Genomic DNA, 27,024 nt, shown 5'->3' with positions numbered 1-27,024 from the left:
TGGCTCGAAGTGGAACTGGATAGTTGTAATAGCGCAAGCTGGCCACAGGGGGCGCAGTGAACATCAGAAATTCATATTTAATTCAAGTGCGGCCCCTGGATCAGTACCAGGTGACAGGACCATCCAGCGTGGTTAACACCTGATCCTTTTGCTTTAAAGACAGGACAAGTCATATTTATTTCGGAACCATATCCTTCGTGTGCTTCATGCTTCTAGAGCAGGAACATATTTATAATTCAGTTTAAAACAAAACAAAAAACAGTGCAATAAAGATATTACATCTTTATAGTTGTACATCCAGGACAGATATTAGAGAAAAAAATGGAAAACTTCCACTTCTAAACAAACTAAACTGCCCCGTGGTTCCCAAAGCCAAGACCCATCGTTTTCAGCTACAAATGCAAATATTTACATTCATCTGATACATTTCTCCAGAGACTAACAGCGTTAAACTACTTAGTTGTTTACCCATTGATACAGCTAGGTAATTTTACTGGAGCAATTTATGGCAAGTACTTTGCTCAGTTGTTCTAGCCGGAGGTGGGATTCGAACCTGCGACCTTAAACGTAAACTACTGTACATACTGGTGAATTTACACCAGCAGCAGGCAGCTGGTTAATAAAAATTAAACATTATTTATCTGCTGATGTACATTCAGTATATGTGAAATAGTTTTCTGGTTCCGGGCCTCACACCGCGCGCCGAAGCGAGGTGCTGCGGGTTCAACGGTTTTATTATTGAGGCCTGACCTGACGCTGCGCCTTAAAAACGAGACGTGGCCCTTTAAGGAAAGACCTCGGTTTCGTAACGGCTCGTGACGTCACGAGCACCGGGGTCACGTGAACAGCGCGTCTTCCATGCGTCCCGCGTCCACGCACTGTCTCGCGCGCAGGCGGCAGAACATGGCTGTGGGATGCGGGCGCGTCGCAGGAGCCGCTCCTGTTAAAGCAGCCAAGACGTAGGAGGCGCAGCGAGCCGGTCGAACGGCGCCATCCGGGGGCTTTTCAGAGAGACGTGCCGACGACGGGACTCTCTTTTTTTTTTTTTTTTTTTCCCCTCTTCTTCTTCTTTCCGGCGGGGGGAAGCAGTCGGATGGTGTCCGGCTGAGGGAGCAGGAGGCACTCCGACGTCGTCGCGGGCGGGACGCCGCCGCCGCCGCCGGCCGGCCGCCGGGTTTCTCAGTCTCAGTCTGTGCCCCGGCCGCCGCGCTGCGGGCGCAGCATGTTCTCCGTGCTCTCCTACGGCCGCCTGGTGGCCAGAGCTGTGCTGGGCGGACTCTCCCAGACCGACAGCCGCGACTATAGCCTGGTGACGGCCAGCTGCGGCTTCGGGAAGGACTTTCGGAAGGGCATCCTCAAGAAAGGCATGTGCTACGGGGACGACGCGTGCTTCGTGGCGCGCCACCGGGCGGCCGACGTGCTGGGTGAGTGACCGCTGAGTGCGCGTGTGTGTGTGGAGCAGGTGCTGTGTGTGTCGCAGTATCGCTCCTTTCTCGAGTCAGACGAGCAGGAGTCGCGACCCTGCGGGTGACGTCATCACTCATTAGCCCCGCGCCAAAATTCGCTTTAAATAAAATGATTTTAGCAACCACGCTCAGCACACGCCGGTGACCTTTAACCCCCCAAACTCGACGCTTACCTCCTTTTCCCGAACTCCTCCTCCTTTTTGGTAAACCCCGCCCACTTTCCCCTAAACTCCGCCCATGTAACCTGCTCCAGGTGTTTGCAGACGCTGACAATGAATGCAGGAGTGACGCTGAAAGATAGTAAATGGTTGTAAAAGCACGGCGTGCCGACAGAAATAGTCATCCACACACAGCATGTACCTTCCTTCCAGGGTAAATGCGTTCTGCGTTATTATGCCATGGCATGGTGAGGTGCCAGAACAGCGGTGGTTCCTCCCACATCGCTGGGCAGCCATGGCAGGACCACGACCTCACGCACACACGGGAAAAGATGCTGTGTTTGTGGCCAATGCTTGCACTTCCCCATAAATTCACTATACTTGTTTGGGTTATTGTATTATCACGAAGCAAACATGGATCAATAGGATAAGCCAAACAAATATAGCGAGTGCAAAAAAAGTGTTGTACGGATGTGTGTGTTGCCGTGCTAAGGAGGCGCGCGTGAGTCATCGGAACCCCCGACGGGACGCCGCATTCCCTCAAAGATTACTGCCTTGAAAAACAAGACGCCGCCTCCGCTAATTTTTGCAGCTGCTGCCGAAGGTGGGGGGCGGCTCCGAACGCCGTTCTTCGATTTCGATCGTTTTCCCGTTCGGCCTGACACCTGTTCCAAGTTTATCTGAACCCTCAGCCAAAGCCACGGTGGAAAAATACGGTTCGGTAAAGCTTGGAATAGCGGCAAGGTGGTGCAGCGGATAACGCTGGTGCTCCGCATCTGCCGGGCTGTGGGTTTGGAGCTGGGTTTGAACTCGACTCCATTTGTACGGAGTGTGCGTGTTCTCCCCGTGGGTTTCCTCCGGCGCCAGAGACCGGCAGAAGAAGGCAGCTGTGAACCACTTTTTTACCCTCTCCTGACCAAGGAAACCGCAGGAGGTCCCTGTGAGCTGTCCTCCCTTCCCCTAAGCTTCAAAACATGGTAACTGTTACATTGGTCACTGACAAAATCACTGAATTATAGGTGGTTGGTCAGCGCTGTAATTTCTTAGCGGCGACCTAGAAGGGAATGCTAAGTATAAATATTTTTTTTAACTTGGTAATACACTTAATTTTAAGTGGTGTGTGAGAGTGGGCCAAGGTCCACAGCTGTTTCTGGCACAGTTGCACCTGGATTCCCTCAGAGTTGCGAAGTGCTGCAGAAACACACACCTGAGACCCGGCAGTGGGGTTTGACCAAATGCGTTCGGGGGGGTCCCAAGTTTGGGATGTGATGTAGTTGGAATTTGAATGTTTCTGGCAGATCTGAAATCCGTGAAATTTTGTCAATGCATTTTTGGCAGGTATGAATTTGATGGGGGGGGTATCTCAGCATTCACCTCATTATAACTTATTTTACATGTAGATGCATTGCTGTCTGCAAATCTAATTGAATGATTGTACAGTACTGCACGCATACCACTATATACCGTTATTTACAAATCATTACTCAATGATTTGCGCCTATATTTGCATATCAATTATGCAATGAAAGACATTTTTACTACTTTATAAACACTTTGCGTACCTTGTATGTCGTGGTCTTTTACGTAGCGTAATAGTTTGTGTAAATTCACATATGCAGCTTATTTTGAGTTTTTAACTGGAAATACTCATACTGGTATAAATGCTTTTATTCCTAAATTGATAATGTGCATTGAGTAAAAATGATACTTTCCATTTTAATCTTCATTAAAAACCGCTTCTGTACGGATTTATCAGTTTAAATGTGACGGGTGCGGATAGTGATCAGCTCCGTCACATCTCGCACTTTCCCTTTTTCCCATCCCCCCCCCCCCATTCACAGCTGCATACTAGTGCAACTCATGTAAATTACTTTGATCAAGGGTACAACAGCAGCTCCCATCCTGGGATTTGAACATTGCACCACTTTAAAAACCTCACGATCTCCTGGCTCTTTACTCAGCAGGACACTTAGTTGTTTTGTGACACATTTCTGGAATCTGTGTGGCTGCGGTGCTTTGGTTGAATTTTATGAGCAGCACATAAAATAATAGAGAATAGATTTGCATATTGTCATCCCTAAACACAGACCTGAGGAGTATCTGTGGAGATGCTCACATGTACAAGGGACACGGATACGCCCGACTAGGGGACCTTTAACTGAGCCAGAGGACTCGGCTCTTCGGTTCCACCCCTTTGGTCCCGGGTCTGTCGTCGGAGATTTGATAAACATGTCGGTTATTCTCCAGGCTGAAGTGACATTGGTTGAGCGCAGCACTGACCTGTGTCTGGTAGGACACATGACAGAACGGTGCAGAGTCCAGTTAAACGGCTTTCGGTGACGAGACTGCGGCCCACATCGCGGCTAATGCGTCTCGTCCAACTTTATTTCCGTCCAGGTTACGCAAGATGCGTCGAAACGCACAGGACAACTAATCTACCTGTGCGGCTTGCGCAAAACCCACGGAGGTATTGGCTCGTCCTGTTTTTTTTTTTTCCCCTCCACAGAAGTGTGGTACATGTTTATGCAACTGGGGTGTTTTCCGTACACGCCAGTGGTAGCATGCATCAGAGACTACTAATTGTATCCTTCAGTTTTACCAGCAGGGAGCTGCGGTTGTTTCGGAACAGAGATTCTATAACTGGATGCCCTTGCTGAATCGTATAGCAAAGACAGGTGTCAGAAGAGAAATAAACGCCGGTATTGTGATTGGCTGAATGACGACGACAGGAGGAGCTCGCTTTGTTTTTAGTTTGCTTCTTTAAAAAGCATGGTTCATTCCGTGTGCTGTGATCATTTTAAAATAAACTGACTGTGACTGTGTGTGTACAATTGCCCTGCATTGCACTCGAGTCCCATCCAGAGTTTACCCTCCCCTGTGCTGCCAGGATAGACTCTGGATCACCGTGGCTTTGACCTGCCCTAGCAGTTATTGGTAAGGGATGGATGTAAATTGTAGCACATGGCTTAATTCGATAGATTTTGTTTTTTGTTTGCATGTTTCCTAGTCCAAGGTCTGGGGACTGGTGGCAGATCCAACAGCTGCGAGTTCCACGTGGGCAAACTCCCAAACGGGACATGATAAGCTTGGTATGTGAGCTGGGAAGAGCGAGGACGGAATGAGCAAGGCTTTCGGCTCGAGCTCCACTTTCTCAGCGTTGCACTCCCCCGGGTGGCGCGTGGATGATGTGGTTACTGTGGGAGTGAGCCGCCAGCGAGGAGCACGCTTGGCTCAACGGTCGCCTTGTATGGTCCTTCTGACGATCGCAGTGCACGGCTGGGCTGTTCTCAGAAAAGGGGAGGGAGTGGAATTTTTTCCCTCCTCCCCCCCATCTGACTGGCTCATGTGCCCAGGCCGCTGTGGTCCTTCACGGTGCTGCCGTCTTCTCGGCGCTTTTATATTGTTTATAACTCAGAGGACTGTTTATGCCACAGGGGTTTTTTTGGACGCATCATCGGTTCAGATGTCCCGAGTACACGTGACCCTTAGCAGCATGTCCGTCTCAATGGTAAACGCACCACCGGGGAGTGCGGCTGAGTTCAGAACAGCTGGAAAAGCATTCCCCGATGAGTCAAGCACCCCCCCCAGTGCAGGTCCCCTTCCTACCCTCTTGAGGACCAGGTCTTCTTGACAAGCAATGCTAGATGTTGGTGGGGTCGTCGAAGAACATGCGGGGCATTGTCCGGGGCTTGCCGCTCCGGATCCTATCCAGACCGCGGGCGTCAGACATAGTATGGGCTGCCTTGTGCCGCCCTGCCCCTCCTGACGCTCGCGAGGAAATGCTCGTCGGCATGAACAAAGCTCCACAGAGGGCGATGTTTTTTTTTTTTTTTCTTCGGCGGAGGGAACAATGAGAGAACAGTGTTCCTTGAAATGACGGGACTTCTTTTGTTTGCGTTTATTTGCAGGGCAAGAGATGAATCAGATGGTGCGTTAATGTTTAAAAAGGCCTGTCTCCCTGTTCAAAGGGTGAAGCCAGTTGCCTTGACTTGACTGCAGGTGGAATCTTGGGACTTGAACCATGGTGTAGCCTGTATTGTGTCCAAAGGAGTTCTTTGTCTTCTTACGCTCCGCTCCTGTTTGAGAAGAAATGAGGCATCGGATGAGCGATTGAGACCATTCTTCCTGTTCCTGTAGCGTTCGCCTGTTGTTAAGTGTTCCCTTGGCCCTTGAGGTTGAGACCACAGCTGTTGCTCACTGCTGGTGGTGAAGGGCTGTCTAGTCAGCATCAACTCTTGTGGACCACATGTGTAGACTTCCACCAGAAACTTGTCCTCCATTTGTGTCCAATGGCACTATGAGTCCATTCATCTGGTTCCCGCTCGTCCTCTCGTTTTTTCCTACAGCTGTTTCAAGCATCAACACCTTTTGAGAGAAGCCAGTTTTCTCATGGTGTGTCCAATCTATGATGTCCTGAAGAGTCTCCTCCAGCATCACAGCTCAAAGGAATGTGTTTTTTCCTTTCACTGTCCAGCTTTTGCATCCAAAGGGCATCATTGAAAATGTCAAAGACTGAACAGTTATCTCCTTTCTTGTGGACATACTGGGACATTTTTGAAGAACTTCTCTAGATCTTTCACTGCTGCTCTGATAAAGGATCACTCTTTTGCATATCACTGGTGGACCCCTGAGTTTTTCCCCGGTCCCACCCACACCTAAGCCCAACACACATCCTGTGTACACCCTGCCATCTGTGAGAAAAGGTTTTAACAGGGTTTGGTTTATTTTTACTGGCTTAATTTACTGCGCCAGCCGTGCTTCTGCAACATCAACGTAAGTGAAACTCCAGTACAGCGGTGATGTTTCGCTCTACCAGACGTCATGACGCTCTTAACTGGGTTTGGTTTCTTGCCCCGTGCCTCTCTGAGGGCTCTAGTTTCCTGTTTGGGTGCGTGGGACAGGCAGCGCTCTTTGGGTTTCACACTGTATGTGTTGTCATTTCTCCAGTAAATGGTCCTGAATTACAGTCTTCTGAATATCAACTCAGGTGCTCTGTGTGTGTTTCAGTGGAATTATTACCTAGAAACACAGGTGTTACAGAGATGGGCAAACAGTTTTTTTTTTTTTTCTTTTTTTACATTCAGAGGAAGGCCTGCCTCTGCTTTCAGGATGGAATTAGCTGATGAGCAAGACATTCTGCAGTGGGGTAAAAAGGAAGTGTTTAGCTGTAGATAAGGGTAGGGTGCATTGTATGCTGCAATAGCATTCTGACAATTCTTTTTTCTTTAATTAAAATCTTGGAATTTGGTTCATAAAAGAACCTGAGTGGTGGACTCGGTGGCTGGAGTCGTCCCTTAAGCAAGTGAACATTCATACCTGGACCCAGCAGTACCCAGTCATGTTCCGGCTCGAATGCAAAGGGTCACATTCCTCCTCCTGACCCATACAGGCAAAGGAATGAGTGTAAGACCTCTTATAACCCCTCCAAAACAATCCAGGATCATTGCAGCTCATTGTTTTGGACTTCAAACAAAATCCAAAGGAGCTTCGATGACCAGCTGGTGCCTGAGCAGAATTAACTAATTTTTGCTCCCTTGTTTAATTTGCCCCCCGGGCACAGCATCAGTCCACTTAAACTCTCACAATGATCAACCCACGTTGGTGTTTATTTCTCTCAGGGGTGGCGGACGGCGTGGGTGGCTGGCGGGACTATGGGGTGGACCCCTCCCAGTTCTCAGGAACCCTGATGAGGACGTGCGAGCGGCTGGTGAAGGAAGGCCGCTTTGTGCCCAGCAACCCCGTGGGGATCCTCACCACCAGCTACTACGAACTGCTGCAGAACAAGGTGCCCCTTCTCGGTGAGTGCAGCACAGCGGTGCCATATTTACCTCCTGTGGTGTGGAGCTTCACTCACTTTTTACAGGTGGGCTCTACAGTCATCTGTCCTCAGTGTTCCTCAGTGCTTGTGAACTGATGCAAAGCCCTGCTCAAGTGGGAGATTCCAGTCGTGCTCCTGGAGCAGCTTCCCCCCCCCCCCCCCCCCTCACTTGGATCAGTGTCGATGAAACAGCGTACCCCCCAGAGCACACTCACCCTTAGTCATTTAGCTTGGATCCAGTCAATGGTCTGAGCTGAGCACAATTCGCCAGCATCGCCTAAAACTATCTGTGCCAAATGTATTTGCTCCAAAATCCCTATAAAAGGGTGGAATTCCTAAATAAGCATTTCTCTTATTTCTGATGGTTTGTTTGGAGGGGGAGGGTGGATGGACATCTGGTTCAATCAGGGCTGCGGACCCTCATCCCAAGCATGTCTGGTGCGCCCTGAGTCATGCGCCGGGTTCCACAGCAGGGGCCTCCTGCTTCCTTTCATAGGTTCACCAAGAGCGGAGCAGCGAGTGGAAATGTGGGCCAGTCCTAGCTGCTGTGCGTTGTTTCCAGCCTCGCGTCCACACAGGGAGACAGTTATGCAGCGTTACCCCCCCCCCCCCCCCCCCCCCCCAAAAAAAAGTGGCTGATAATTCACTATGGAGAGGCAGATCACATAAAGAGCGTTTTAAGAGCCTTTTCAGGTTTCAAAGCAAATCACACAGAGCCCAGTAATTGAATTTTCTCAAAAAATGTCAAATGACTCACTGTGCCTGATTTCCCCTCCGCTGACCACATGTTTTGCTGCAGATGAGTCACCGGCAGCAGGGTTGGTGGGGGGAAACAGGCCCATATTCAGAGTCTTTGTGTAGGAAAGCCTATCCTTCCGCATCGATATCTAACACAGACCAGGCTTTCAGATGGGGGCAGGGGGGTCTTCATCCTCAAACATCTTACCTCACAACCTTTCATTTCTCATTGTGTGAACTTTGGAGTTTTGTCAGGTCTTCTGATTGCAGTGGATTTTTAAGCAGGAAAAGCTATAGGCACTGATCTGGCAGATTGATGAGCAGTCTAGTCGAAGTACGGTGACCTGGTTGGGTATGTGAAAGATTTGAGTTTAATATTTAGTGTGACTCTCTTCTATTTAAAAAAAAGAATTCTGCTGGCTCACAAAGACACACCACAGGTACAGTAGTGGTTAGAGCTGCATACTGTACATGAGTAAATCATTGTAAGTACCTTAGTGTGCAAGCCTCACATTGCAGGTGAAAAAAGTGTTAGATAAATGTAAAAGTAACATTGCAAGATCATTTTCCCATACCGCTGGCAGTCAGGAGGCCTCCACCCCTTCCCCACTTGTTCCAGCTCCATTTGCCGCTCCTGTCGGGCCAAAGACCCCATGAATATGGTGCGAGGGTCATCAAGTTAACCATGTTTACTTTTAACTCTGGCTGCTGAGACCATTCAGCTTGCGTGCGTTTGTTTATGGACTCTTCTCGTGCCCAAGACGCACTGCTCGCCTTCTCTGAAGTGATTCCACTCTGTATAAATATGGTGTTGGGTTGATGCCAGTGCTGTGAGTCAATGCAAAAATCCCTTTTGAAAGTAAAAAGAGCATTCCAGGCTTAAGCTCACTTTCCTTTTTTGTTTTGAGTAGAGTTTACACTTAGAGGGCTGTTAATCCAGGGGTGGTGTACAAAGGCGTACCGCCCCACAGTCCCTGCGTCGACGACCTTTGAAAGTCCACAGTGTTTAAGTACATATTCCTGTTTAGTCCGGGTGTTTAAAAACAAGAAGTGCACAACACAAGGAGCTTGTGAGAGGCTTTCTGAAGAAATCAGTGGTGTTACCTCCAACGTCCCGCTTTTCCCCGTGTGGTTGACGTGAACCCCACCACCGTCTCACTCTCCAGGCAGCAGCACGGCCTGCATCGTGGTCCTCGACCGACAGCAGCACCGACTGCACACGGCCAACCTGGGCGATTCGGGCTTTCTGGTGGTGCGTGGCGGCGAAGTGGTGCACCGTTCTGATGAGCAGCAGCACTATTTCAACACGCCCTTCCAGCTATCCATCGCACCTCCTGGAGCCGAGGGTGCCGTTCTCAGTGACAGGTGAGTGAGGGAAGTGCAGCAATACGAGATGCCTTCAGTCTCCTTCCAGACAGATTCACAAAGGCTGAACTGAGTCTTCTGCAAGGAACTTAACCTGGGAACAAAAAGGTTGCTGGTTTTTAATCACACGTGGTCAGACGAGTAATGAAAAAAATGTAGATGTAGCTATGGTTGAACGAATGAGCAACAAAGCTTTAAACAAGTGATTATCAAAACACAACTTGTGTGTCTGATACCATCATGTTGCTGGTTCACATCCCTCCAGTAGATCCTACAGAATAACAAATACCTAGATAATCGTAGCAGACGGTGTTGGACTTGTTTATAGAGCTGTCAGGAGATCGGGAGAGAAATGGGTCTAAAAGAGATGGATCTGAGACCCTTGTTGAATACTGGGAAAGATTCAGCAGTACCAAGGGACACAGGAGTTGGCTCTACTGCAGTGGGGCCAAGGCTGAAAACTGGTGGGATTATGAGCTTGTAGCCCTCAGAACTTCATGGAATCTCCTTTACAAGAAAACCAGACTGCACTTGTGGACTCTTATCATAGATCACCACTAGTTATATTTTGAAATGTTTTAAATTCCCTTTGTTGTCTCGATACCTGACCTTACAGTAGCAGAACTGTGCCAAGGGCTTTCTGGGGTTGATTTTCAAAGACTATTTCTAATTCCTGGAACTTTGAGTTGGATTCCGGAGTGGATCAGAGCGATTTAACCCCGCCTTCAGTGCAGCACTAAGTTGGACAGATCGTTTGCATGGGTGCCGAGTGTCCCCGAGACACCCGGAGGCTGCTGAGTCAGCCCGGTGTGACCCGGAGTCTGAGCACTGAAGTGTGATGGTGATGGGGGGGAACAAAGCCTTTCAAACAGAGGTGACAACTTTACACCCAACCAGTTTTCTATTTTACATTGTCAGTAAAGTCCAGTGTTCACCTAATGTGCACCATTTACTGTCCAGCTGCATAAACTGACAGTAAATGGTAAATCTGGAAGCTGTTATGGTCTCCTTTTACAGAACCTGAGGTCATGGGGGCACTGAAGCCTGATGCTGGGACTGGAATTTCGGTGTATAGAGCACCACATATCATCTACCCTCTGAGTGCTCAAAGGCTCACATTCCTGCTTTACCTTGTTTATTTATAAGCTCGCTGTACTGCGGGTCTAGTGAATGGGTTACCATGAATAACACATTTCTGGACACCAGGATGTGTAGCGCCACATTGTGAGGGCAAACAGTAGAACTGAGCCTCTTAGAGATTAAACTTGGTTGGGTTTTATATCCGCTTGGGGGGTGGGGTTGGCACCCGGCAGGAGGTTAGTGGAGGAGCGTTAATGCGGACACAACCTGTTACGCTGGACTACAGGAAGGAAGTGGGGGTGTATAAGCGTGAGCTGCAGGAAGCGTTGTGTCCAGGGGGATCAGGCCGTCTGCTGCCTTGAGAACATCTTTGCTCATGTGTCCTTGGAAGTCGGGAAGGGTTGCCTGGCTGCAGTCTGTTGAAAGAGTTCCTTGGTGGTGGCTTCCAAATTAATGACGTTTAGAATGCAAGTTGTCAAATTTCTTTTTTGCTGAAAGAACCCTACGGCGGCAACTAGAGCTGGGGTATAAAACCACCTGTGCCTGGGTTGTGGGTTTGAATCCGTCAAGTATATGGTTTGTCAGTTTGCCATGTTTGTGTGAGTTTCCTCCAAGTGTTCTGGTTTCCTCTCATAGTCTAAAGAGACATTTCAGATGAACCGATCACTCTAAATTGCCTATAGTGTGTGAATGAATGCATGCGATGGACTGGTACCCTGTTCAGGGTGTACTCTTCCTCACGCCCTATGTTTCTGGGGTAGGCTCTGGACCACTGAGACCCTGCATTGAACAAAACACTTAAGATGGATGAAAGTTTCCAAATATTTGGATTCTGCTTCAAAAAAACTTCCCTGTTCTCAATCCCCTTTGAAACTGCAAGACTTCACTGCTCCGCCATTCTTTACCACACTGAACATTGCTCACCCTCTACTTCACAGTCCCGAAGCAGCAGACAGCTCCTCGTTTGACGTCCAACTAGGGGACATTATCCTGACTGCCACGGATGGCCTCTTTGACAACATGCCCGATCACATGATTTTGCAGGAGCTTCAGAAGCTCAAGGTGAGTTTGCTTGCTGCTTCAGACATATCCTCCTCCTCTTAGCATTCATCTCACCCTCCACCCTTCTCCTGTCCTTGTGTCTTCAGAACAGCAATTACGAAAGCGTGCAACAGATCGCTCGGAGCATAGCGGAGCAGGCCCACGAACTGGCCTATGATCCCAACTACATGTCGCCTTTCGCACAGTTTGCCTGTGACAACGGACTGAATGTACGAGGTGAGCAACGCTACCTGTCTTCACATTCTATAAATCCCATGCACTTGTAATTGGCATGCAGAGCTTGTCAAGACCTCAAGTAGAATGTGTGGAAACAAAGTACATCTGCCATTCCTCCAATTTGATCCAGTGTCCTTCCATCATCCAGAACTAAAGTGTTGCACCATGACATGAGCATGTCCTGTGCCATTCAGCCAACCAGGTCTTAATCCTCACCCTTCCCCATTTTGTTCCCACAGGGGGAAAGCCGGATGACATCACAGTCCTGCTATCCATTGTGGCTGAATACACAGACTAGTTTGACGACCTTCCTCCTCCTGTGACTTGTGCTTGACTTCTTACAGGCACAATTGGGGACTTTTCCACAGCTAAACATCCGCCGTCCTCCCAGAAGCTGGGACTCCTGCAGTCCTGCTGAGCATTGGCCCCACGTGGTGTAGTTTGGCTACAGACAGCTGCAGCACCAGTGTGTTTTATAGAGAGAGAGAGAAAGAAGTCAGCTAAGGTCAAAATAAGGACTCTTGTGCAGGTTGAGCCACTGTGGCCAGAGATGGTACAGGCTATCGATCTGACTGCCTCACAGTTTAACCTCTGTGGTAGAATGTAGGTATGGTGTGATTGCCAGGTCTCCATGTCACTTGTGCTGGGGTGGGCTGTGGGGTTGGGGAGGGTATTAGTCCAATTACGATAATTGGACTCGCTGGCTGGGAAAGTGGCATTAAGAGGGAGTCGCAACAAGGTCACGAACATAGTAATTAAATTAGGAAAACTAACGACGAGGCAAGGGTGCTTCTAATACTTCAGCTCTACTTTCTGAGCTTGGAGCTGCCCCGTTGTATAGAAAAGATCCCCACCCACCTTGAGTGTGTGGTGAACAGAGGGAGGGGGTTTGTGTTTCTTGTTTCCATGGTAACAAGATGGTTTGTATATAGTTTGCTTTGCAAGGCTGATTTGGTGGTTTTTGGGAAAACAGGCATCGACTCAGTCATCATGCACCAGGCCACAACACTCAAAGCACAAGACTGACATCCCAGAATCCTGCAGCACTGCAGGAAAAGATTACGAACAATAGACATGCATGGCTACAGGTTTCGCTGACCACATTTTTAAATTTCCCAGGGTATTTCCAAGGTGTAGGAGTGATGGTATTATCTGTGACTCTCATAGTGACAATTTAGATGTATTTCTAATGATCACTGGCACCTTGGGATGGGGGGAGGGATGTGGAGGGGTGCTGAACATGAGATTGGTGCAGTTAAAGTAGCGTGGCCTCAACAGCTGGTGCACTGATGTCACTTCTCTGAAAAAGCCATTTACAGTAAATAGGCCTGTTTGCAGTCAGGTTCTTTAAGTAAAAAAGAGTGTCTATTTTTGTTTACTGTAGAAATGTAGTTTGTGTAATGTGCACCTTCAATGTATTTTTTGACCATCTTTCATGTACTCTTGATTAGTTTTTCCAAACCACAGGGAAAAATTGGGACTAATTTAGCGGTAAATCGATTTCGACCCAAGCACTTTGGCTCACGTCTGCTAAACCAGCACCACGTGCGACACGGCCAAATCATCTTTCCTCTTATCACTGCAGCTGCCCTGTCTGCACACCGTAAGCCTGGAGCCACAGACAATCCAGAAGTTTTAGTCCCTCTTAGGGCAGCACCTGAACTATAAACACTCCCACTCTCATGCCACCAGCTCTTGGTGAACCATAGTACAAAACAAATCAGTTCTAGCAGGTACCATGCTGGTTAACCCACTCTAAATGCTTCCTCCCTTTAATTATACAGCAATACTGTAATATAAAAATGGAACCTACTTTGGTTTATGACAGTGGAACTCCTGAGTCCCAGTGGACATTTCTGGCACTCTGAATGAAATGGAGGATAAGTAACATTACAACATACCACTGTCCTGCTCAAGAGCTGGAAGAAGCCACTCTGGGTGTCTGTAAAGAAACCAAGTAGGTAAAGAAAGCCATAGGCCAAGAGGGCCAGGATATTACCCCCCAGGGAGGCTCAGAACCAGCCTCCCTCTTAGCCTCAAGTTGCTTAACCATTTGGGCAGTCATACCGCAGGGAGCAGTGGAGGGGATAGCAGCAGTCTGCGAGCTTGATAAGGTACCATACTGGCCTTAACCACACATTGCGCAGGTGCATAGTGAGCTCAGCCTTGACTGGGTACTCAAGCATCACACAGCGCTCCTACCTGGAGCAAGGGGTTCCTTCAGTCCAGTGAGGGCAAGGCATGGCAACCCTTGGTTTACAAGGCAGTGTTTTGTGAGTGGGAGCTGCATATATTTGTCTGTATAGTACAGCGAAGCAGGGAGAGAATTCTGTAAATATGTTTTCAAAAGATGTAAAATATTTAAATAAAGATTATAGTATTTATACTAAATTCTGGAACTGCATGTTTCTATTCTTCCATTCACAATGTTCTCAAGAACAAGTGCTTTGGCTGTGTTTTGCCAACAAAGTGCTCATGAATCATATTCTACAACAATCGTGAACCTGCCGGAGTCAGGACTCCCCACCTTACAATCTTGAACAAAGTGACTAGATTTTAGTTTGAACACAGTATTTAATTTCTATTAATCAAAAGCTTTTGAAAAAATATTTAAATCTTAAAATTACTGACAATGACAAACTTAACGCAAACCTCTAGTAATGAATTCGGACAATGTGAACTGTTAAAGCCGAAAGAACTCATTTGATCAAACAGATTTTAAGTGCGTCAACAGATCACCTGAGAACACGGAATGTGTGTCCTGGCAGCCCACGTGATCCTCATCACTCGATACCATTGTCATGTGTCATACTTCTTCCAAATGAAACTTGTACCTGGACCATGAGGGATCAGTGTCTGGGTATAGGCAGAGCCCGTTCCTCCTCTGTGTCCTCATCCGTGTCGCTGGCACATACCAGGCTGGCGTGAGGAGGGGTGCGTCCACCAACCTGCTGGCCTGACACGGAACCGAAGAGTACAGAGCAGACCTGCGGCAGCACAGACTAAATGAGACTGACACACAGAGACCAACACAGGTCGAGGTACTACCTGGGGAACCCACACTCACTTGCCCCAGAAAAGCAAAAACACAAGTCTGTTTGAGGAAGGAAGTGGGGGTATTGATGTGGCTGCCCTTCTGTCTTATGAAATTATGTAGTACCCCAAGATGGGACAACTTGAAAAAGCATAGCGTCAAAGGCATCTTGCTAAACAAGCATGAGAACGAGGGTTGTGTGGTTGACACCCTTAGCATTCAGCGCAGCCTTTGGGTTGACAGCAGAAGGAAAAGATGCATTTCCTGCATCTCAGTGCCGTAAACAACAGACATGCAGCCCTAGGAGGGGGGCAGAGGAGCCTATGGGCCAAACCTGTCTAGCAAGTCTCAAATGTGCAGCTAGGAAATAGTGAAGGAGGTATGAAAGTTATTCATCTCACACTTTTCCCCAAAGCCACTCGTGTTAGATTTGCACGCTAAGCTACTAAGAACAATTTACTCAGTTATGAAGCAAAGGGGTGAATTTTACGGTCAGTTCAGGCCAAGTGCCTACATCAGCTGTACTACAAGAGCAGTTTTGAACCCAGGCCCTTCAAAGACAAAGCAACAGCTGTAACCATTAAACCACCTGCTGGCTTTCTGTCCAAATGTTCTACACATCCTGTGCAAAACTCAACCCTACAACAAAACAGTCACATTTTCAACAGTGCCACTCTGGGTTACAACACACGCTTGCATCTCAAAACGCTCGTCCTTCCATTCAGCTAAACAATTCACTGCCCAGTTGGGCGCTTCTGCATCACGGTGCAGTGGGACGTGCTGTAGGAGTCATGGTACTGCTTTTACTCTTATTCCATACATAACTGTCACAGTGCTCAAATTACACTCTTCTTAAAGCGTCGACTGCTTGGCTTTCCTATTAATCCATTTGTCTTCGACAAGAGACACTGCTTTAAAATGGCTGGGAATACACTGAGAGGTGGAGCGCAGCAAATCAGGTCACTTTCTCTGTGTCAAAGCTGATCAGAGACGCCACAGCCGGGACTCTAATTACATTCATGGCCTGTTCTCCGTGAGATAAGAGAAAAACAAATGCATGTGGCCCCCAGCAGAAGAGTCGATCACGCTCTCATACACACGTGCTCCTGAAGACAAGCGTGTCCGCTGGGACTTCGCTCTTGTAAGCGGAACAAGCGACAGAACCCATGAGGGGCGCCTCTGTCCCGACTCACCTTGGGGGTGGTTTGTGAGCCGGGGTCCAAGGTCCAGCATCCCTCCGCGTTGCTGTCCCCAGGGTCGATGGAAGCGACACGCAGGGATGCCACTCGGCCCAGGTAGTCTAGTCCGCTGAAGATGGAGCTGCCCTGGCTGGAGGGGACCTGCTCCCCATTTAGCAGTGCATGTGTGACGTGTTCGGTGAGGTTCTCCACCGCAGAACCATGGTGGAGGGTCATGGAGACATCGCAGCTTCAGTAAACAAAGAAAGAAGATGCAGAGTTCATTGGAAGTCACTTTAGAGAAAATTCTCTGCTAAATAAAAAAATGTAAATGTAAACTCAGGCATGTCTGATTTCCACGTGGTGTAGTAGTTAGAACCATCACCTCCAAATCAGAACATCCTGGGTTTGAATCCCCACTTCCGTTGCAATACCCTTGATCCAGGTACTTACCCTGAATTGATACAGTAAAAAGTACCCAGCTGTAAAAATGGGAAAATCAGTGCAAGTAGCTTAGTGTACAGATGTAACGTAAATGACTTTGAAGAGAAGCGCCAGATAAATGAATAAATAACAGCAATAATGTAAGATGGTGCTTCATTGCAAAGACCTATTTCTGCAGAGAAGAGAGCTACTGCTGCACTGCACGTGTCTGACTAATGTCTGCCTACAGGGTGTGTGCGCGCGCACCAGAGCCATGTGCAAGAGCGCTGCAGCACGTGCGCTCGCATGTGTGAGAGTGAGGCCTGAACAGCAACGGGAAGAGGAGGGGGAAGGGAGGGGGGGAAAAAAAAAAAAAAAAAAAAAACATCCCTACCCTGTGATCTGCCCCTAGGGGGGCGCTGTGTGTGGGGGGCATACAAGGACTCGGCTAACGCTGGCTCAGCTCCAGAGTCGCAGGCTGAAAGACCTCCCCTGTCGAGCCGCCCACACGTGTCTCTCACTGTGAATTAATCCCACCCCAATAACAATCCCCTTCCTGCCCCTTTCCTCCCGACCCCAGATTCTAGCTGCTTTCCCCACACCCAGAGCCAATCCCCAGCTGCACAGTAAAGGGGCCACGGACAGAGAGGCAGAGAGCTGCGGTCAGTACAGGTGGACAGTGTGGACCCCAGGCTGGACAAACACAGACAGTGTCTCTGACTGGCATCTCCTTCTTTATGACGATTGCTTAGTATTTATTCATTGTTCTGAATGTCAGGATTGCGTGAGAAAGCAGGACACATTTGTTCTTTGTATTTACAGTAAAATGTTCTGGTGTGACATGGAAAGTTCACTACCTACAAACCTGAAAGTAAAAGTGCATTTCACAAATAAAGACTTTTTTTTTCTGTTTTTAAGGGCAGAGACAATCAAAATATGTGTTTTTATAGATCTGTGTCTAATCTTTGGAAAAATCATATCCACAAACAAAAATGCCCCAATGTTAACCCTAATACTACCCTACTGAAAATTTAATTGGAACTTTGTGTGAAAACTTTACAACATGTAAAGAACAAGAAAGCAAGACATAGTTATTTTAACTGTATAATTTGTCTGGAATATGGCTATAAAAAAGGAAAAAATGTCAGTTCTATGGATGTTTGTTTAGAATGTTGTTTGTTATTAATTGTTATTTGTTTTGGTAGTGAAATTTAAAAAAAAAATTTCAATGTTAGGTTTGCATACTATGTGATTTACCCATTCATACAGCTGTGTAATTTTTACTGTATCAGTTCAGTTCAGGATAAGTACCTTGATGAAGGCCACTACAGCAGGAGGTGGGATCTGAACCAAGAACCTTCAATTTCATAACAAAAGCTCAAACCACTATGCCACCTGCTAAGAGGGACAAGAAATGAAAGCACAATCCATTTTCTGGCCAGTGAGTTTCCGATTCCCTGGTGTCGAAGGAGAAGGGAAAGCAGGGAGGCAAGTGTGCGGCGGTGGTATCACAGTCCCACTGGGAAGGTTACTGAGGGTCGTTGGCCTGGCTCTCTCACTCTCTCTCTCACACACACACACACACACACACACACACACACACACACACACATATATAGAGTTTCAGAGCACCCTTCTGACCCTGCCTCACAAAATTTAGTCCAATGAGTTTGACAAAAGAAAACTGCCCACTAACATGGAACAAACAGCTGAACATGGTCTTGTACATTTTTTTTGGTAATTAGATTAAAATGAGCGAACCCTGCAGCCTGTGAGCACTGGAGCACCGAGCCGTCACACAAGACTTTGCACTAGTGTTCCCATAAACTAAAAATGAGCTGATTTAGCCAAAATATCCCCAAGTGGTTTAACCTCACAGAGCTGAAAAACAAAGTGACGGGCTGAGAGTCAGAGAGTCGAGGGTTCGACACCAGAGCGGAGGGGAAGTATGGGGCTCTCATCACAATCACCTGGGGGCAGGGGGAACCTCAGGCTCAGTGGTCTGCGAGGGGTCCGTCAAGGTGGAGAGCACAACGGTGACCTCCAAGGACACGTCCTCCACGCTGAAGCACACCGGTCTGGGGGCGAGAGTCAGCAGAGTGAAACACCAGCCTCCTGAGACAAAACATCTCTAAGTAGAGCTTCAAGTAATCGCCACCAGTTCTTCACCCTTCCAGTCCACACCCACATTACTTTTCAAATCTCACTGCACATAAATCAATTTTGAGGTCACAATATACAGTGTTGTTGGAAAGTATGCGAACCCTATAGGGTTGGTCATAATTCTTGTATAAAATATTAAAATAAATGAATAAATGGTTTTGATTTACACACCTACTTGATTTAACCAATGCTACTTGGGCTTCACTTGCTTCACTTATTTTTACACCTGCTCTACTTGCGTTCATCTACTACACACAGCATTTCCTCTAAAGCTAAATATGCAATTGGTCCTTACACACCTATTATGTCACATGAGAAACACAATTCTCATTATCTGTGGTAAAATTAAAGGACACAAGAGCTTCACATACTTTCAAACAGCCCTGTGTGTCATAAATGAAGCGTGAGTAATTTAAACTAAACTAATCTTTTAAAAAAATCACTAAGTTCCACTTGATTTTTAAGGGGGTGGCAGAGGGTAGTACTGGTGCCTCATAGTTCCTGAGTTCAGACCTGGGTTCAAATTTGCCTCAGTCTGTAAGGGGTTGGCATGTCAGAGTAGAGTTCAGTTTTATTGCGCAATACATTTGCAAACACAAAGAATTTCACATGGTTGACACCCCTTCCCACATATTTAACAAAGAACACTGAGGGGTGTATGCATGTTCTCCCCACGTTCTTGAGGGTTCCTACCCACACTGAGTGAATGAGTGTGTAACTGACTGTGAGTCTTCACTGGGCAAGCAGTTACAGGTAATCCATGGACGATTAGGCATTTTTGACTACATCAACCATTTAAGAGTCCCCAGATATCCCTGTAGAAGCTGTTTTTACTGAAATATCCAGTACACAAGATATTACATATGAGATAATTCACACAAATAATTTCACTTCTCACAAATGGCCTTGTTATAAATGAAACCCTTATGTTAAGCAGTTCACTACGTGCGCTCAGTGGCACGGAGACGCTAAACGCAACAATATGTTGAACGTGTCGACACAACATCTTGCCAGATTCCTCAGTAAAACAGGACAAGATGTTCAGGGGGACCACAGAACGCCAAATCAGCGTCGCCGAATGCACTTACTTCCCAGGACACCCAAAGTGCATGGACACAGGTAGCCCGTGGGATTCTGCGAAGGACAGCACGCCCTGGATGGAAACAAGAACTGCACTTGGTACTACGGTAAACGACAGCATGAGATGGCATCAAAAGCCTTTAAAAAAAACCCTCTCCTGCCAATTACCAGCAAGTGTAGTGATTCAAGACCAGGTCATGTGACCAGAAGATCCATGGTCCAAGTACCCTGTTGTTGTGCCCTTGAGGGAAGCACTTAAACGAAATACAGTAAAACTGTCAGCAGGAATATCGTATAAAATTGTATATTGTATTCAGCTACTTTTTCCTGTGTGCATCCACACAGGCACAGCTCTCCTAAATAATAATGATAATGAGACAAGGAAGAAGGAAACCCATCTGTGCTGGATTTCATAGCCTATATTTCCAGAAGGTCAGTAAATCACAAGGCAAAGGTCTCCAGTGTGCTGTGGGTACACCACGTTCCAGAGTCCTGGTGTGTGAGAAAGCACTGTGGCTCGATGCGGTCGGGACACATGCCAGTTATGTAACGTAAGATCCTCCTGCCTATGATTATCCGGGCCGGACCTGGCCATACTAAGCCATCTACACGGACAGGAGCGTGCGCCCTGCATCAGCTAGGATGAAGTACTGTAAGTGATGTGTTCACAACCCAGATGTGAGGTAGATCCCTTCCAAAAATGCCTACATGTCTATCGGATGAAGGGTACTACGGTGAGAGGTGGGATTCAAACCCATGTTTACCATTACATTGCCCACTGCCATCTAAATGTTACCATATGTTCAGGTGACACTGTATGTAAAAACGCACTCCAAAGGTAATTCTATGGTTAAATAAATATAATCATTTCGTCATATGTATGTGGAAAATTCATTGCACATACAGCTGTAATACAAATCAAGAGCAGCACAGCACATAATACATAGGTGAATGGTGGCACAGCAGGTAGTTCTGGTTCCTCCTAATTCCTGGGCTGTGGGGTTTGAATCCAGCATATGGAGTTTGCGTGCTGTACCGTGTTCCTGTGGGCTTCCTTGCACAGTTCAAAAACAAGTGCAAAGCCCCCTTGCTGCGAACACCATGTGAGTGATTGCTGTGAGCCCAATGTGACCAGACAGCACTTATCCTACCTTTGTATGAGAGACAGCAAGTTGCTGCGGTATCTGCGAAATACCTGGTGTTACAGCAATGTGTAAACTTATAACAATAACAGCAAAAAATTGAACCCTCAAAGAAAAATCCCTGTCTGTAGAGCATGGGATTATGGTAAAGTAACCTTACTAAGCAAGAATAATCCCCCTGTCACCACACTGTGTACTGTAACGCTCCAGTGGACAGTTTGGTGGCTCAAGGAAGAGCTCACACTGCGATTTCCCCAGGTGTGGTGTCTGAGAAATCCCCAACTCCGATAAGGGTTCAGATGATAAGACATCATGTTCCAGTCCATACAGAACACTGGTCATAAAACAGGAATTACTCTGCAGCTTTCTCTGTTTCATGTGACTAAAAATTCATCCTCACCCTCAGCTCCTTCAGGCAGAAAGTTATGTCTGAGGAGACGGCGACCTGGAAGCAGTCAAATTCCTCCGGCTGCAGAGACAGCTCTGTGCTCATGGCCTTCATCTGATCTGCTTTCAAACAGTGCATCGTGTGTGTCAACATGGATCCATCAGAGGAAAACCTAATATGCTGGAGATGTCTGCTTTTTCATTTTACCCCAAAAAACAAGTCAGCTGAAAGAAAGAATGATCAATCAAACCAAACCCATTTTGTCTTCACAGTAGTTCCTTAACATGACCCTTTTGGGAGACACAGAGAGAGTGACTTCCTCTTGAGACACTGGGAAGTGCATCACCATGTCGCCTAGGAGACTGGAAACAGCAAGAAGAAGCAAATCAAGGGTGTTATTACACCTTTTTTTCCAACAACTCTGTCATCACAGTCACTCAGGATAAGGAGATTCATCACTTAGGTACATGTAACACACTGACAGTGCAGAATAAGAGGTTATGACCTCGAATGACAAATTAAAAACACCCCATCAGTTCACTGCCAATAAAGACACCCGTGTGTTATGGAAGCAAAAGCCCTGTCATTTCATTAGAAAAAAAGTGTACTTTAATTTCTGGATGCTCTGATGAATACAGCAATACACCACAGAAAAAAAGAAAGTAGGAGTACACTTTTATAGTGCTTGGGTCTTATGAACGTTAAAACCACAGTGTCCATCTCATTCTCATCCACAAGGACATGAGTGGGGTGTGTTTTTAACCTGGCCTGAGCTTTCAGGACGTTGGGACATTGGTGAGCAGGAAACACAGCCTGGAGGACTTCACACTCCCGAAAAGCCAGCTTGTAAGTTTTAATGATACCTGGGGCACATGACATAGGACCAAGTTGTCACAACTGTAACGCGATGTGTAACATGACAGGAGTTATGACGTCAGTTACGCTGGTGAATAACTCAGTGATTGTGACTGAGAACACACTGCTCTCTAGTGCCTGTAATGTGCCATATGGCTACAACACACTTCCGAAAAAAGAAAGTTCAAACTGAATTGACTACATTCATATGCAATGAAATAGCACAGTAAAATGGTTGAGTAATTCATATAACAAGCTCAAGAACCACACACTGAAAATTGTTTTCGCATAACTTGTGCATGCTCCTTTTGTCAGTCTCCTGTCTACCTCATTTATCTACTGGTTTCTTTCTGTTGCGTTTTATTCTTTTGTTGCTGTAATTATTAAAATGCTGATCTTAAAATGCGAACCTAACTGGTTTACAGCTGCAAGCCAACTAAACGGAAAAGCCTTTGGAGAACCTGTTTGTAGAAGTAATATTTAAAATTATTGCATCCAACCTTAAATAATATTACACTAAAACTACAGACAGCAGGTAAGAGTCAAGACATTATACTTACACATTTCATATTTTGTCAACTAAAATATAAAATACCTGATAAAATTCTGGAGAATAGCTGCGCAATATTTGTTTTCATTTGTATGTCGCAGAGTCCAACATTTACGCACATTTAATAATTTAACACCTAAAGAGTTGTGTATTTTTGTGACCACCCACCATGCTTGCAGGCAAGCTTGAAAACCACTCTGTTATCTTGGGGGCTGGTAGATATTTGACACATTTCCTCGCTGCGATCAGCAGTGGGTACACAGCGAAAGAGGGGCAGCAAAGACTAAAACAAAGAAAAATATTACTTTCATTTCATGAACTGCACGGACGATATAAGTGTTCCAGGTAAACGGCACCATCACCAGAGAATTGTTTCCCTCCCAAACCATACATTTCCCTCATAGAACACCAAAAGCAACATAGTAAATTCTCAGAATCATAAAAATTTGTACTCTGTGTTTAATATGGACGTTACAGAGTTCATCTGGTTTTTGTTGATGGAAGGAATGAATTACACACACACACACACACACCCAAATTGCGTCACTCCAGTTGAGGGTGTTGGCTGGGTAAACAAAACAGTAAACGTGAAATCTGCAGCCCATCCAGCAAGGTCAGAAAAGTTACACAATGGGAGTTGGACATGGCTTCCGTACTGCGCACAGAGGATCACGGGTCCCACCTTAACGGCCAGTTTGCACTTCCCGTCGGTGGCATCCTGGGACAACCCTGAGATTGGGTGGTATGACTGGAAGAAGAGCGGTGGGAAGAGGAAGCAGGCGTAGGCAGAATGGGAAGAGTTCACAGACCTCAGCGCCAGCTGCACGCAGAGGAAAGGTCAGGTAGGACAGACAGTGCAGGACAGAGTAGGACAGGGTAGGATGGATAGGGTACCCAGAGTTAGACTGGGCAAGACAGGACAAAGTATGGTAGGACAGGGCAAGACGGCAGTGTATGATCGGGCAGGACAGGGTGGGCATGACACTCAGCACAGTGTGTTCTATCATAGAAATTATGTCTACATAATTTTATTATGTTGATTTTTTTTTGATTTTCCATTCAATTTCCTTAATCATACTTTTGGCATTAGGATGTCAAACATGTCAATTTGTAGTAATTGTTGAAATTAGCAAATTCTGGCACTGGATTCCAAGCACCAAATATTCCAGTACCTTTTAGGATCTGATGCTTTCTAGAATGTTCTAGTGCCTTCTAGAATCTTACAATGGCTGTGAAGTACCAAACTAAAACTGACATCCTACAAGAAATAGTGGTATTTTTGTAATCATCAAACTTCAGCTAATCATAATCAATGCAAAAACCGACATAACTAAGAACTTTGAAAAATTTTTGCTGTGTTATCAAACTCCATCCATCCATTTTCCACCCCGCTTCTCCTAGTAGGGTTGCAGTGGCAGTAGGGAGAGCAGGGAGGCCCAGCCTCCCCTGTCCCCCGCAACTTCCTCCAGCTCAGCCTTTCCCAGCCCAAATGCGAGATATAATCCCTCCAGCGGGTCCTGGGCCGACCTCGGGGCCTCGTCCCAGTTGGCCGTGCCCGGTATACCTCCAAAGGGAGGCGCCCAGGGGGCATCCTTATCAGACGCCCAAACCACCGCAACCGGCTCCTCTCAATGTGAAGGAGTAGCAGCTCTACTCATCCTGTCACGGAGAGCAAGTCCCAACACCCTGCAGAGGAAACTCATTTCAGCCACTTGTATCCACGATCTTATTCTTTTGGTCATTACCCAAAGTTCATAACCATAGGTGAGGGCAGGGACGTAAATAGACCAGTAAACGGAGAGCTTCGCCTTGTGGCTCAGCTCCCCCCTTCACCACTACAGTCCGGTACGGTGACCTCATTACCGCTACCCCCGCTCCCAGTTATCAAGTTTACAATATCTATATTAGTGGAAGGAGGCACAGTGGTTAGAACTGCCATCCTGCACTTAAAGGGATCCAGGTTCGAATCCCACCTACAACCGCAGCATCCCTGCACAAGGTACTTACACTGAATCGATACAGTGGGAAGGGGGGGGAACTCTGCTGTATGAAACTGGCAAATAAGTAGCTTAACATTGTAAGTCACTTTGGATAATTCAGCTAATATAATACATAACTTACGTATATATGGAAGATTCTAGAAGGCACCAGAACATTCTAGAAAGAACTAACGCTTAAAAAATTCCACAGATAAAACAAAGTGTGTATGTTTAGGAAAACTTCCCTAAAGTATGTATGGATTTATTTACTAATACTATTTTTAATATGAAAAACGAACAGGCCTGAGAGGTGAACTGACCCCTTTGCTCAGCGGGTCCAGCCAGAACTCATCGCTGATGCGGGACAGTGCGTGGACAGCCCTCCCAAACACTGACAATCACAATGACACCAAAATCGTGTTACATTCCAAAAATAAGGAATTACTACAACCATAAAATATGTTTTCCGCATCAACAAGATGCGTTACGTCTGTGGCAAAAGAATGCATGAATTTCTGTACAAAATCAGAAATTCATTTGCCACAGGCACGCATAATATTATATAATATTATACTGTATCCTATTATAAACATTGGTGTTACTGGGTTAAACACTACGGATAAGTGGCAGCTGGGAAAGATATTAATAATACAAATAATAATCGTACTACTGGAGTGTGAAGGCAGTGTAAAATCATTTAGCTACTTGACTTGTTTGCTAAGCTACAGCTAGCTATTTAGCGGGTCCTATGGTTAGCTAGCGGTTCATAAATCTTTTTCTCCAAAGAAGTCCCTATCCTCTTCGTTACCTGGTTGCTTCTACTTCATGTGACTTATTTATGCAAAATCATTTCATATATCGAGTACAAGGTGAAGTTTGTGAACGTTTGGTCTCGCCAAGCTAAGCTAAGCTAAGCTAAGCTAAGCTACGCTACGCTGACGCACCTTTCACACGCGCGCCTTCGAAGATACACTTCATCACAACGATAAAGGGTCACACACTTTCCTTCCTTTATCGAAAAGCCAACAACGAAAAATTAAACTTTTCTAGTGGGTAGTTTTACTATGTTGTTCAATTGGACGGAACTGTTAAATTAAAATACCGCTCCTGCGGCTCTGCTTCTTCAGGCACCTCTCTTCACAACAAGAGTAACACCTGAGCGCCAAAAAGTCCACGAAGAGAGGAAACGTGGTAAATAACATGATGATACTATTATAGCCTACATATAGCCGCTGTGTCAAAAAAAAAAAAAAAAAAAGTGACGTGACTACAGAGGTTGCATCCCGAGTTTCGGGGGACAAAGTTCAGTCATCAAGTATAAACTGGTAACTGATAATTCACTATGGTAATTGGTAATTGGTAATTGTAGTTAACAAGCGCAATAACTGGTCATTAATTATCACAGTGATTGGTAATTGTAGTTAACAAGCAGAGTAACTGTAATTAATTTCAGTCACTGGGAATGGTTATTATCAATTGTAGCTGGTACTTGGTATTTGTAATTGACAAGCACATTAACTGGTCATTAACTATCGTGGTAATTAGTAAGTGTAGTTAACAAGGAGAGTAACTAATTAATTTCAGTCACTGGGAATGGTTATTATCAATCGTAGTAGCTGGTACTTGGAAATTTTAATTGACAAGTATAGTAACTAGTAATTGGTCACTGGCGCATGGTATCTGGTAATTAGAATAGTAACTAACAAGCACAGGTTCTGCTAACTAGTAATTGTAATTAACAATAATAATAGCTAGTAATTGGAAATTAATAATGGTAACTGATCCTTCTTAATTGCAATTGGCAAGCACAGTAACTTTTAATTTCTAATGAACAGCAATGGTAACTGGTAATTGGTGAAGAGAATTCACTATATTACTAATTGGTAACTAATTAATAAATATGGTAATTGGTCATTGTAATTAATAGTCACAATAACTGGTAATGCTTAGTAATTTATAAAGGTATTTAAACGGAGTGGAAAGATTGACACATGTCAATCAAGAAGTATGTGTTTTATGTGTCCCAGTGTGAACTAAAAGCCAGGCTTATCATACAAATGAGAGAAAATGGAAATCAGGCAGGACCTTGGTGGAATTCTCATGAAAGTTAAATGTTTCTTCGTATTTCTTTCTTTTAAATTTCCATTAATTTTGTGTTCACTTTTCATTATATGTCTTCTGGAATGTGTACTGTATGCACATGTAACAACTTGCTTGTAAATATAAACTATGCTACATAAAATTTGATTGACTGAAAAGTATGGCTTACCGAAGCCACTCTGGAGGTTTCACTGGAGATTTAGTATTGCAGTAATAATAATAACTGCTA

At 45.9% G+C, this 27,024-nt stretch overlaps 2 protein-coding genes across 3 annotated transcripts; one reads left to right on the top strand and one right to left on the bottom strand.

Moving 5' to 3' along the window:
* Nucleotides 1–667: 667 nt before the first annotated feature.
* On the top strand, nucleotides 668–13,852 carry pptc7a (protein phosphatase targeting COQ7 a). The gene is made up of 6 exons (XM_018731689.2): nucleotides 668–1,424; nucleotides 7,243–7,422; nucleotides 9,347–9,545; nucleotides 11,564–11,687; nucleotides 11,774–11,903; nucleotides 12,143–13,852. The coding sequence occupies exons 1-6, from the start codon at nucleotides 1,223–1,225 to the stop codon at nucleotides 12,199–12,201; spliced, it is 894 nt and encodes a 297-aa protein (XP_018587205.1). The 5' UTR covers nucleotides 668–1,222; the 3' UTR covers nucleotides 12,202–13,852.
* rad9b (RAD9 checkpoint clamp component B) lies at nucleotides 9,554–25,922 on the bottom strand. 2 transcript variants are annotated; one of them, XM_018731687.2, is made up of 12 exons: nucleotides 25,640–25,880; nucleotides 25,016–25,086; nucleotides 23,399–23,536; nucleotides 22,885–22,999; nucleotides 22,075–22,174; nucleotides 21,567–21,673; nucleotides 21,324–21,430; nucleotides 19,790–19,854; nucleotides 18,509–18,616; nucleotides 16,131–16,365; nucleotides 14,738–14,890; nucleotides 12,342–12,358 (listed from the first exon to the last, which is right to left on the bottom strand). In XM_018731687.2, exons 1-11 carry the CDS (start codon nucleotides 25,671–25,673, stop codon nucleotides 14,753–14,755), a joined length of 1,218 nt encoding a protein of 405 aa, XP_018587203.2. In that variant the 5' UTR covers nucleotides 25,674–25,880; the 3' UTR covers nucleotides 12,342–12,358; nucleotides 14,738–14,752. The 2 variants fall into 2 exon arrangements, with proteins under 2 accessions (XP_018587204.2, XP_018587203.2); XM_018731688.2 differs by lacking the exons at nucleotides 12,342–12,358; nucleotides 14,738–14,890 and adding an exon at nucleotides 9,554–9,639 and having other exon boundaries at nucleotides 25,798–25,922.
* Between the last annotated feature and the right edge of the window lie 1,102 nt (nucleotides 25,923–27,024).

The sequence above is a fragment of the Scleropages formosus genome, chromosome 17 (genome assembly GCF_900964775.1).
Source record: "Scleropages formosus chromosome 17, fSclFor1.1, whole genome shotgun sequence".
Taxonomy (NCBI): domain Eukaryota; kingdom Metazoa; phylum Chordata; class Actinopteri; order Osteoglossiformes; family Osteoglossidae; genus Scleropages; species Scleropages formosus.
The sequence above is the reverse complement of the archived record's forward strand: the minus strand, read 5'-3'. Positions and strand labels throughout refer to the sequence as shown.

Coding starts and splice junctions, on each gene's coding strand:
- pptc7a (XM_018731689.2), top strand. CDS start 1,223: ATGTTCTCCGTGCTCTCCTACGGCCGCCTGGTGGCCAGAGCTGTGCTG. Junction 7,423..9,346: donor GAACAAGGTGCCCCTTCTCG/GTGAGTGCAGCA, acceptor CTCACTCTCCAG/GCAGCAGCACGGCCTGCATC. Junction 9,546..11,563: donor GGTGCCGTTCTCAGTGACAG/GTGAGTGAGGGA, acceptor TCTACTTCACAG/TCCCGAAGCAGCAGACAGCT.
- rad9b (XM_018731687.2), bottom strand. CDS start 25,673: ATGAAGTGTATCTTCGAAGGCGCGCGTGTGAAAG. Junction 25,087..25,639: donor CGAAGGCGCGCGTGTGAAAG/GTGCGTCAGCGT, acceptor TGTGATTGTCAG/TGTTTGGGAGGGCTGTCCAC. Junction 23,537..25,015: donor TGGACCCGCTGAGCAAAGGG/GTCAGTTCACCT, acceptor CTCTGCGTGCAG/CTGGCGCTGAGGTCTGTGAA.